The 11243-nt window shown below is 29.5% G+C and overlaps 1 protein-coding gene across 2 annotated transcripts; it reads left to right on the plus strand.

Moving 5' to 3' along the window:
• The first annotated feature begins 6847 nt into the window (after nucleotides 1-6847).
• Nucleotides 6848-9966, plus strand: LOC114302429 (auxin-responsive protein IAA1). Of its 2 annotated transcripts, none has more exons than XM_028247451.2 (5): nucleotides 6848-7422; nucleotides 8144-8358; nucleotides 8452-8563; nucleotides 9079-9140; nucleotides 9737-9966. In XM_028247451.2, the coding sequence occupies exons 1-5, from the start codon at nucleotides 7169-7171 to the stop codon at nucleotides 9775-9777; spliced, it is 684 nt and encodes a 227-aa protein (XP_028103252.2). In that variant the 5' UTR covers nucleotides 6848-7168; the 3' UTR covers nucleotides 9778-9966. The 2 variants fall into 2 exon arrangements, 1 of the variants encoding a protein (XP_028103252.2); XR_014357399.1 differs by having other exon boundaries at nucleotides 7024-7422; nucleotides 8452-8756; nucleotides 8919-9140.
• The last annotated feature ends 1277 nt before the right edge of the window (nucleotides 9967-11243 follow it).

The following is an 11243-nucleotide window of genomic DNA, read 5'->3' on the forward strand; positions in this document are numbered from 1 at the left end:
TTTCTTAGGACCCCCTCTTTTTTTCTTTTTTCTTTCCTTCCAAAATATCATTTCCTACATTTGTGTATAGACCCCACTCCAATTTACATTCACATTGAAATTTCCCTATCATCAATCTTGTCCTACATGCAAAAGAGAAAAATCTCATCAACAAAGAAAGATTGATAAAGATCAAATGTAACGAGTTGTCAATTTAAATGAGACCATTAACAAACAAGAAAGGTACGATTTTAATGGAAACTAAAGCTATGTCTTATCAAATCGAGTAAAGATACTGCAAATGTTGAAACATTAAAAATTAGTGTGGAACCATATTCAAATTGTGTGCCCAAATCACAGATTACATGTTTTCGTTTTGTAGCATAATAAGGACTTTTGGAATCTTGGACCATTGCATTAGATATGATGATCATGTTTAACCTACTAGGCTAACCATTATGACCATCTAACCATGTATGCACCTTTTATCGAATCTGTTTGGTGTAATTTTTATTAGGGTAAATTAAAAATACATTTCTTAAGATTTATTTAAAATATAGATTGATTCATGTGGTTTGATAAATTATAAATAATTTATTGTCAAAATTTTTTATTTCACAAAATTAACTGAAAAATTAAATCCCTAACCGCTCTTCTATATAATGATAAAATTATCTAAATTATTAGTTGAAATAAATTTCTAATATTATTAAAAATTATTAATTGACTTGATAATTTATTAAAAAAATGTGTCATTTGTTATAAAATTTAAAACTTCAAGGGCGATATATAATTTCTAAAACTACAGGGGACAAATCGTATTTTAAACAAATTTCAGATGGTGTATTTGCAGTTTATCCTTTTTATTAATTTAAATCATATTGACTATTTTTTGAAATTTAGAAAAAAAAAGAATAAGATATTTGTCTATTTTTGTTAAATAAAATTGATAGAAAAATATATTTTTGTCATTAAATTTAATATAGATATACAAAATGCCTAAAATATTTTTTTCGTTCAATTTAATAACTAAAATATCATTTTTTATTATTTTTACTTAATGAAAATAGACTAATAATTAAAAATTTAGAATTTAAATTAAAAAAATAAAATATTCAAAATTTATTTTATTAAAAGAGTTAAACTCCATAGTTTTTTTTTTTAAATAGTTAATCACTGCACTTACATTTAAATTTAATTTCAATAAAAAAAAATAAAGTAGACTTAATATCGAATATATTACTAAATTTTGTGGGTAAATGGACAAATTTAAATGTTTAATTTATCAATAAAAAAATTAATACTCTCTTTGTTTTAAAATATTAATTTTTTTTTTAGAGAATCTAACTTTTTTTTTAGTAATCAAAAATGCTTTAGACCACTAATTAGTGGTGACTCTAATTATGTGGCAGTGGGTCCCACCCACTGCCACATGTGTTTTGTGCCTTGTTTTTTTTTTGTTTTTTTTTGTTTTTCAATTGCCACCTCACTAGTGGTGGGATTAGTGATGACAAATTAGTGGTCTATAGCATTGCTCTTTAGTAATACAATTATTACATTTTAAAAATGTTAACTTTTCAAAACTATCATTAGTAGTACAATTATTACAAATCAAAAATATTAAGATTAATAAATTTAAAATAAAGATAAAATATGAAATTTATGTTATTTTAGTCATTGATTTTGAAAATGGACCAATATTTTGGGATAATGAAAAATAAAATAAGAGAATTTTTTAAAGAATGATATTATCAACATTAAGGTCATGTTTGTTTGACTCCATAAGATAAAAGAAGATTAAGAGTATAGTAAGTTAGACTTATTTTAGGAAGTTGGTTAAAAAGTTGGCTTTTTTTGGTTTTTGGAAAAAACGTACAAAAAAGTGAAGAGGTGATTTTGGAAAGTTGGTTAAAGTTGAGTTTTTGACTTTTTTTAATTTTTTTTTTTTTGAAAAAACATGTATAAAAGTAGAGAGGTGATTTAACTCAAAATATTTAGCTTTTAACCAAGTTCCCAAATTAAAAGCCAATTTTTAATTTTTAATCTATTTTGAATCACATCACTTCTCTACATTTTTACACATTTTTTTTAAAAAGCCAAAATAGGTTAGAACCAAGTTCCCAAATTAGGCCTGAGTGAGGAGATTATTAGTGTAGTGATATTGGGTTGGAAATGTAAGATAAAGAGTGTTTATTTGTACACCATCAAATTAGTAATACTATAGATAGTATTAATATATAAAATTAATATATTTTAATTTTTAGTATTTTTTTAATATTATAATTATTTTTTTTTGTTCTAAAAAATATAAATTTTGCGTAAAAATTATTTAAAAATTCATTGATTCCCTCACTCAATTATTAATCCCAACCCTATCATGGGATTGATAATCCTACCAATAGGGGGATTACTAATTCAAGGGGATAGTTAATCCCCCCACTCATGACCCAACCGTTCTCTATAGGTAGGTCTGACAAACTACTTGTCCAATCTCTCTCCCCAAAGAGTCAAACAAACATGGCCTAAGGGATTATTTGGGATCATTTAAGACCATTTCCAATCATTTATCAGATCTATCATTAAATTTAAATTTAATGAAAAATTAATGAAAACGGTGTTTCAACTGTTTCATCAATTTGGTATCAAATGAAGGACACATTACTTTTTTTTATCAAATGAATAGTGCGTTTATCTTTTCATCAAATTTGTATGTAATTGTTAGACCGAACGTCTGTCGGGACATCCTCTCGAACAATTAATTTTGAGATGTATTTAATAAAAATTTACTCTAGACGGATGATCGTTCGAACGACCAACCATATTTGATTATTAGATCAAATTTTTATTTAAATTTGATAAAATATCTGATGTATAATTAAAGATGCTCTAAATAAATATATTTTTAATTTTTTATAAAAAGATACACAATATAATAGAAAATAATAAGATACAAATAAAAATGAATGTGACTTAAAATAAATATAAAAAAAAGAAAGAAAAAAAAAAAAGGTGCTGAAATAGCACAGCCAAACAACCTCTAACATTTTTGAAGTCGGTCTCATAATAAATTATTATAAAAAAACTAAAGGACACGAATAAGGTGACCGGGAGATACCGGTAAGGGTAGTAATGATTAAAGAGCGGGTTATGGGTTGTTCTGCTGCAAAGCCGCGGGCGGATGACCGGGTGGGGAAGTCCACGTGGCGGTGAATCCTAAAATAGGCGACAAAGAAACACGATCACATGGTGGTCGGTGGGACCCAAAAGCCATCCTCGTCGTCGTAATAAGTAGTTTTGTTTTGATAATAGGCACTCACGAAAAAGTTGACTTGTACCTCAAGAACCCCGACATGTTGGTCCCACGTACTCTCTCTCCTCTCTCTGTCTCTCTTTCATCACCTTCCAGGCGTTTACACTTTACCCCACGGGATTCCACTCCTCTGTGCCTCTGCCCCATGCAATATTGTTTGCACCCGCAATCACCTACCTATAATCATTATGCTCTTGGCTTTTTTTGCCTATGAAATTGTACCCTATTCAACAATAATGTCGTTTTGGCAATGATTTTTTTGGTTAATTTTTTTGACTTTGGGATGATAATTTTTTTTTTAAAATCTTTTTGTGATTTTTGTTCTTCAATAATGATTCATCCCACTAAAAACACCACCACTAATAGCACTAATGCATTAAAAAAGTAAAAAAAAAAAAAAAAATACAACTCCAAGACCAAAACATCACATCATTAATGGCGGGACCCACTGCCACCTAATTAGTGGGAGCACTAATTAGTGCTCCCAAGCATTTTTCTTTTGTTCTTTTGTGAATTTTTAGCTCAAGAAAAAAAACCAAACGAGCACTAAAATTGTTTAGTTTTGAGTGTTTAAAAATAATTTTTTAAAGTTTTTTTTTATTTTTCATAATTTTTTTAAAATATTTTAATTAAACTTTTTAAATTATGTGCTTTAAACAAAAAAATTAAGAAAATGTACTAAATTTTTATATATTTTAAAAATATTTTTAGTATTTAGTGAATTTTAAAAAAATCATAATTTTTGTATTTTTTAGTATATCTAAACAAGTAGATCTAGAAAAAGAAAAAATTGACTATAATATTTATAAAGTTCACTAAAAATAAAATGATACTGATTAAAAATTTTAAAAATATTTTTGAAAGTTTAATACCAAGCAGATTTAGTCTTTGTCTTAAAAAATTTAAAATTTTATTTGGTTGTATATTTTGAAAATAATTTTAGAGTTTTAGAATTTGAAATGATTTATTTATTTCTTTATTTTTGTAGTGATTAATTGATGTGTAATAAAGAGGAAAAGAAATTTTGGAATTTATTTTTTAAAAATTTTCAACCAAACATGTTTTTGAAATTTTTTTCTCCAAAAACATGTTTTCCTTTTATTTTTGTTTATCATTGCTGAATTTGTTTTAAAACTTTTAAAGTTAAAGAATTTTAAAAAGTGCAAAATAGATAATGTATTATTTATTTATTTATTGTATATAATGGAATTTTAAATTTTAAGGTATTCGACTATGGTAGAATTTAAAAGTGATATTTTTTATATATAAAAAAAAAAAATCACTGAAAATGGTTGCCAAACCTAACCTTAATAGTGACATAAAGCTACTTGAATCTTTTCCAAATGACTTCATAGCGTCAATTGCATCAATCATTATTTTCTTGGATAAATTATCTTTCTTTGAGGTTTAAAAAAAATATAAACAATAATTATATTAATTTTTCTTTTAGTAAGACTAAAATAATCAAAATTAATGAAAAAAATTGTGAAGAAACAAAGATAATGTTTGGTTTAGTTTTGAAAATATGATTTGGATCAAAAAATAAAAAAACTTATTTGGTTAACGAACTTTTAAAATACAATTCAAAATTTAATTTTCTTTTTCGCCTCCTTTTTTATTGTATTTTATTATTAATAAATCAATCAATTACTTTTTCTCTCTCTTCTCTCCTCTCACATTTTATACATGAATCAACTAAATTTTCTTCCACACCTATCTATTCAACTAAAATAAATAAATAAAAAAACTATAAATAATTCCAAAACTATTTTCAAAACTTATAACTGAACAAATTTTTAATTTTCAAAACCCTTTTCAACAACTTATCTGTTAAAATACAACTCAAAACTCTTTTAAAAAATTAAACCAAATGGAACCAAAGATAAATAAGAAAAACACATGCATTGTGAAGACATAATATGAATTAAAACCTTAAGATTGTGTGAAAATTATGATTTTTCTTGTATTTTTTTTTTCTAAATTTTAATGAAGGTCGGTGTAATTTAACATTTTTTTTAGCTACTTTATAGTTTTTTGTTACGGAGATACGTTAATAAGATATTGTTTGTTTTTAAGTAAAATAAAGTACTTACCCATAAAGTTTTAAATAAAGAATAAATCATAAATAGTTATAAAATCAATAATACACAACAATAATAAAAAAAAACAATGATTTGTAGCTCGAATTTCTCCCCTCCTAATCCCCTAAATGCCCAAAACGATGTCGTTTTGGGCATTCTTTTTTTTTTTTCTTCTTCTTCTTCTTCATCTTATAGGTCTGAAACAGAGGGAGAGGAGAAGGAGAGGGAGAGGGAGAGGAGAGGGAGAGAGAGAAAGAGAGAGAGAGAGGAGGCAGGTCATCGTCGCAGCCCCTTCCGCCCGCCGTCGCAGCCCTCCGCCGCTGCCTCTGCCCATCGTCGTAGCCCCGCCTCCGCCGATCGTCGTCGCAGCCTCTACCTCGCAGCCCCCGCCCCTCCTTCGCCTCCAGCCCAATTTGTTGGCCCCCTTCAGTCCCTCTTCCTCCTCCTTCTCCTTCTTCCTTCTCTTCTTCTTCTTCCTTCTGATTTTCTTCTTCTTCTTTTGAAAAAAAAAAAAAAAAATGAAAACGTCGAAAACGACATCGTTTTCGTTTCGGGGGGAATTCGGGGAAGCTCTTTCGAGGTACGTAGCATTGCCGATAAAAAAATCGGTAGCATACTTTATTTCTCATTTTTCTCTGAATTGATGATAAATTAGAAAGAATTCAAGTCTTACCTAACTAATTTGTACTTTACAAGTTTTCATTACTATTGCAAAAGTTTCATTTGAAAGTATCATATATTGATTTAGAATTCTTAACTTCTAAGTATAATTCATGTGACTCACATTTCTTTTAGATTAAATGAAAAGGTAGTATATGATGATGTTCATCAGATGGTGGGTTTTTTCTTCGCCCAATATGAAAAAATTACAAATCAGTAATATAATAATTTTTTATTTTTTATATATATATTTTTATGATTGTGCAAATTTTGTTGCATACATGGTGTAAGTTCACTTCATATTTGATGTAAGTCTTTCTTATGTGTCACGATTGTACTAAGAAAAATCATTTCTAAATTTAATTTCATCTCTTGGTTTGAATATGGTGTTAGGTTACAGTTTTTAAAAATTGATTCCATATTTACAAGCACGTCTACTCGGTCATCCTCCCGAACGTCCGGTCAGTTGACTGGAATAGTGTTCGTTTTTTTTTTTGGCACCTGTTATTTTTATATTTTAAATAAAAAATATTTTTTAAATTTTTTTATAAGTTTTAAATAAAATTTTGAATTATGTGTTTGGTTATGAGTTGTAAGTTTTGAATCAAATATTATATGTCACATTAAAAATTTCAAACTTAATTCAAAACTCATAACAAAATAAGTTTTTCACACTCAAATCATAATTTCTAAACTCAAACTCAAAATATAATTCTATTTTCAAATTATAATTCTAAAACTATACTCAACGCTGCCTTGATGTCATTATTTTTTCATTGTCTCACTTATTTTGTAATTTCGGCAACAAGTATGTTATTGGTGCACACAAAAACAGAGAACCAAATCCCAAATAAAATTAACAAAAATAAACAACAATGATAGTGAGTAGGGGACGAACAAACCGAGGGCCCAAAAATCAAAACCACCCAAAATCACAGACACACGCTCGCAATGACATGGAACAATCGCAGCCGTACTTTGCACGACGTGTCGAAACACGAATGGTCTGTTCATCTACCCACCTAATCTATATATAGAGAGAACATCGAAACGAGTCTTTGTTAGACTCATTTATTTGTGAGTTTTCATTTTTCGTTATTGAAAGAAGAAAAGCAAGCAAACAAAGCTGTCGCCGGAGATGGAAAAAAAGTCGCCGGAAAGTGACGTGGCAGGGCTGAATTTGAAGGAGACGGAGCTGACTTTGGGATTACCGGGCGAGTCTCGGAATCAGAAATCCGGTACAAAACGCGGGTTTTCGAAGAGGGTCGATGATGATCGGTATTTGAACCTTGGGAGCTCCGGTGGTGGTGTCGAGTTGGGTTCGGGTAAAAATTGTGAGGATGATCAATCGGAAAATGATGTGTCTCAGGCAACTAAACCTTCAACAGCCAAGTAAGTTCATTTTTTTTAATAATCCACTCTTGTTGTGTTTGGTTGAGGGATTTGAGGAGGGATTTGGAAAGGGCAATGAAAAAGGTAGGTGAAATATGAATAAAATATATCTAAATTTCACATAGTTTCACACACCTTTTCCCTTTCTCTTTCCAAATCCCTCTCCAAATCCTCCAACCAAACATACCATATTTAGGACGTGTTTGTTTAACGGGATTAGGAAAGATTGAAAATATGTAAAGCTTATTTTTGTTAGATTTTATCTTTTAATCCCATCTAGCCATTTATTTGGCCGAATTGCTAGTTGAGACAATACTATTAATTTTTCATATAGGGATTATTGAATTCGACTTTTGATAAGCCGTTTTTTTTGAAATTATATTTTCTAGTCATTAAGCGGTCAAAAATAATATTTCAAATTTGATCTCAATTTATATTCCACTTATAATCTCATCTTACAATTCTACAGTACTAACAAACAGACAAAAATGTGAAACATGTGTATTACTTTCAACCATTCATGTCTTTCAATCAACTCTTGAATTTAATGTTGTATTTATAAAAAAAAAATTATGAAAAAAAAAACTTTTATTTCATTCACTTTTTATTTTTGTTCTCTCTACAAATCTCTTCTTAAATCATTAATCCAAACATTGTTTCAATTTTTTTGAATATATATCTAAATAGAAGTAAATGACACGGATTCTTGCAATTTTATTAGGGCACAAGTAGTAGGGTGGCCACCAGTGAGATCGTTTAGGAAGAACATGATGACAACAACCACCATGGCTACGACCACAACCAAGACAGCCAGTAAGTACGTGAAGGTGGCGGTGGACGGAGCTCCTTATCTCAGAAAGGTTGATTTGGAGATGCATAGTAGCTATGAGCAGCTCTTGACTGCCCTAGAGGACATGTTCACCTGCTTCACCATCCGTATGTATAAATATGAATTCGTATTTTTTTTCCCCAATTTTTTTTTTTTTTTTTTTGCAGTGGGGGTAATTTTGTCATTTTGTATGTGTATAGGTAATTACCTGAATGAGAGGAAGCTTATGGACACTGTAAATGGGTCTGAATATGTACCAACTTATGAAGACAAAGATGGTGACTGGATGCTTGTTGGTGATGTCCCCTGGAAGTGAGTTTCCTTATCTACCCCTTATATATTATTGGGGTTTGTTTTTTAAATAAATTTTTGGTAAACAAGTTTCCCATGTATTCTTGAGTTATCGCAAGGGATTAAATCGTCTATCCACATCAGTAAAAAGTGTTTTTTTAAACCAATAAAATTAAAAGGACAGAGAAGGTAGCATTTGAATTTCGAGATTAATGTTGTGTTTGGTTGGGAGATTTGAGGAGGGATTTGGAAAGGGAAATGGAAAAGTTAGGTGAAATGTGAATAAAATATACCTATATTTCACCTAGTTTCACACAATTTTTCCCTTTCTCTTTCCAAATCCCTCTCTAAATTCCCCAACCAAACACAACATAAGTGATTTGTAAAATTCAAACTGGTGACTTAAGCTTTTTAGGTGGTTATCACTAATCAATTTGTCATTAACTAACTAATTTGACTAATTGATTTTGATTATTGACCCTATATAAGTAACGTGGTATTTTGATTTAACTAACCTGTGTTTATGTTTTTGGCAGAATGTTTGTTGAATCATGCAAGCGTTTAAGGTTGATGAAAAGCTCCGAGGCAATTGGCTTAGGTAATCCATACCCTCTTTTTCCTAATTACTTGTGTTTATAAATATATAAATATGTAATTTTTAAAAAGCACTATTTGGTTCAATGGTAAATTTTGCCATTAGTGTTCCTCATGTTGCGGATTCGAATCATTGACACGACCTCTCCAACAATAAGAGTAAAACTGTTTAAATCTTGTATTTTTTAGATTTTATTTTAACGAGAATCTGATATACAAATCACCTTATATATTCTATATCTACCTAATTATTTGAACTATATATAAAGGGACACCTTAATTGGTGTCTTGAGACCTTTTATCTTTTTGATGCCAAATTAATTTTTATATTTCTAAATTACTCAAAATATCCTTATATGACTAACTCCTGTAATTGATCTACCTCTTATAATTGATCAAGTTAAAATAAAAATTTGTATCTTATAACTTTAATAGTACACTCATCAGATGAGCACATACGGCTAGTGTGTGTATATATATATATATATATATGTTGACACTTGTATGAGTCCAAAATCAAATCCTCTTAGTTAAATGTTAGGTAGATTTCATGATTATTATGTTAATTTGTTTTGTTATCTTGTGTGTTGTTTTATGCAGCTCCAAGGACACCTACAAAATGCTCAAGCACAAGTTGTTGAAGAAACCTTTATTACTTGGCATATTTGGATTATTAATAATAAATTGCATTGTACATAGAGGTTTTTGTTTTCCCCTTTTGAGGAGATTTTAGACATATATAGAGATGATAAGGAGCAATAGAGAGAGATTTGCCTTTTGTTCAAGTTTGATATATATATAAAATATTTGTTCTTTTTTTTTATATATAATATTTGTTTGTAGTTTTACTTTGATGTGTGGGGCTTTTTTGCCCCCTTTTGTGGGATTGTAAAACTCGGATGTATTTTCTTTGTTTTGTTTGTGATAATTCGGTATCTGGTCTTAGGATATCGACTTATCACCTGGATGCACTTATATTATATAACACTCAACATGATTGGGTATTGGATCTTTATTTGTTGATTAATCTAATCTGATTCAAATAATAATAAAAATAAATGAATGAATGAAAAGGCATGTGTCTATGGTGTATATGGGAATTTTAAAACCAAGAAGTTTCTTTATTTGTCTGTCCTACACATCAATTTGCTACCAACTTGTGTTTCACCTTTTATATGGAAGAACTCCATTGAACTAGTAGCAAGACCCAAGGAAGCCCTCGCATGCACAAGAGGAAGCCAAGGCCCAAGCAATTTGTGAGAAAATCAGTTCAGAATCTAGTTAATCGGGTATGCGATGAGGAGGTGAAATGAGTGGCTGTGGAGGGCAAGGGGCGGTGATGAGCGACAATAGTGGTGGTGGATCAGTGAAAATGATTAAAAAGCAGTGGGTAGAATGATAAATTAGAGTTTTTAATTTTTTAAAATTTAAGTACTTTTTGATAATTTCAAATATGAATATAATTGTAATAAAAAATGAAAAATAAAAGTGTAAGTAGATGTTTCTATGGTGTAAATAGAAGCACCTAAGATGTTGTGTCTCACCCCTTTTTTATGTGCAACACAAGTGATCGGATCAATAGCACTTTTATCCTCTAAAATATGATCATTTTGCTCACTTCGGTTCTCAAAAATCGTTCTTCATTTTGATCCAAAAACTATTCATCATTTTTCACTTCTGTCCAAATGCCAACAACCGTTAAGCGACAATTATTTTATTTTATTTTTTGGGTAAATTACATTTTAATCCTTTGAGGTTTACCCAAAAAAATACGGAATCCCCCTATAATTTCATTTGTAACACTAAAACTCCTTAAATTTCATACCAAAGTGTAATTTCGGACCGAATCATTTATTTCAACAGAGTGTAAATTGCACATGACCATAAAATCAAAATTTTCTCCCCTCAACCAAAACCAAACCAAACCAAACCAAACCAAACCAAACCAAATCTTAAGTCCTATCAAATGAGATAGGCTACATAAATCCTTCTTCTTCACGCGATCCTATCAAATGTCATTTCGTTAGACAAATTAAGTAGATCCATATCTCTATTTACAACGTTAGCCAACGTTAATTTAGATCTACCCCGTCCCCTAACACTTCCA

Source organism: Camellia sinensis, chromosome 15 (genome assembly GCF_055761805.1).
Source record: "Camellia sinensis isolate YWXY chromosome 15, ASM5576180v1, whole genome shotgun sequence".
In the NCBI taxonomy this organism is placed as follows: domain Eukaryota; kingdom Viridiplantae; phylum Streptophyta; class Magnoliopsida; order Ericales; family Theaceae; genus Camellia; species Camellia sinensis.

Bases quoted from the DNA above. Each gene is read 5' to 3' on its own strand.
- LOC114302429 (XM_028247451.2), top strand. From the start codon at position 7,169: ATGGAAAAAAAGTCGCCGGAAAGTGACGTGGCAGGGCTGAATTTGAAG. The intron at 8,564-9,078 runs GTGAGTTTCCTT...TGTTTTTGGCAG, and splicing joins GTTGGTGATGTCCCCTGGAA to AATGTTTGTTGAATCATGCA. The intron at 9,141-9,736 runs GTAATCCATACC...TGTTTTATGCAG, and splicing joins CTCCGAGGCAATTGGCTTAG to CTCCAAGGACACCTACAAAA.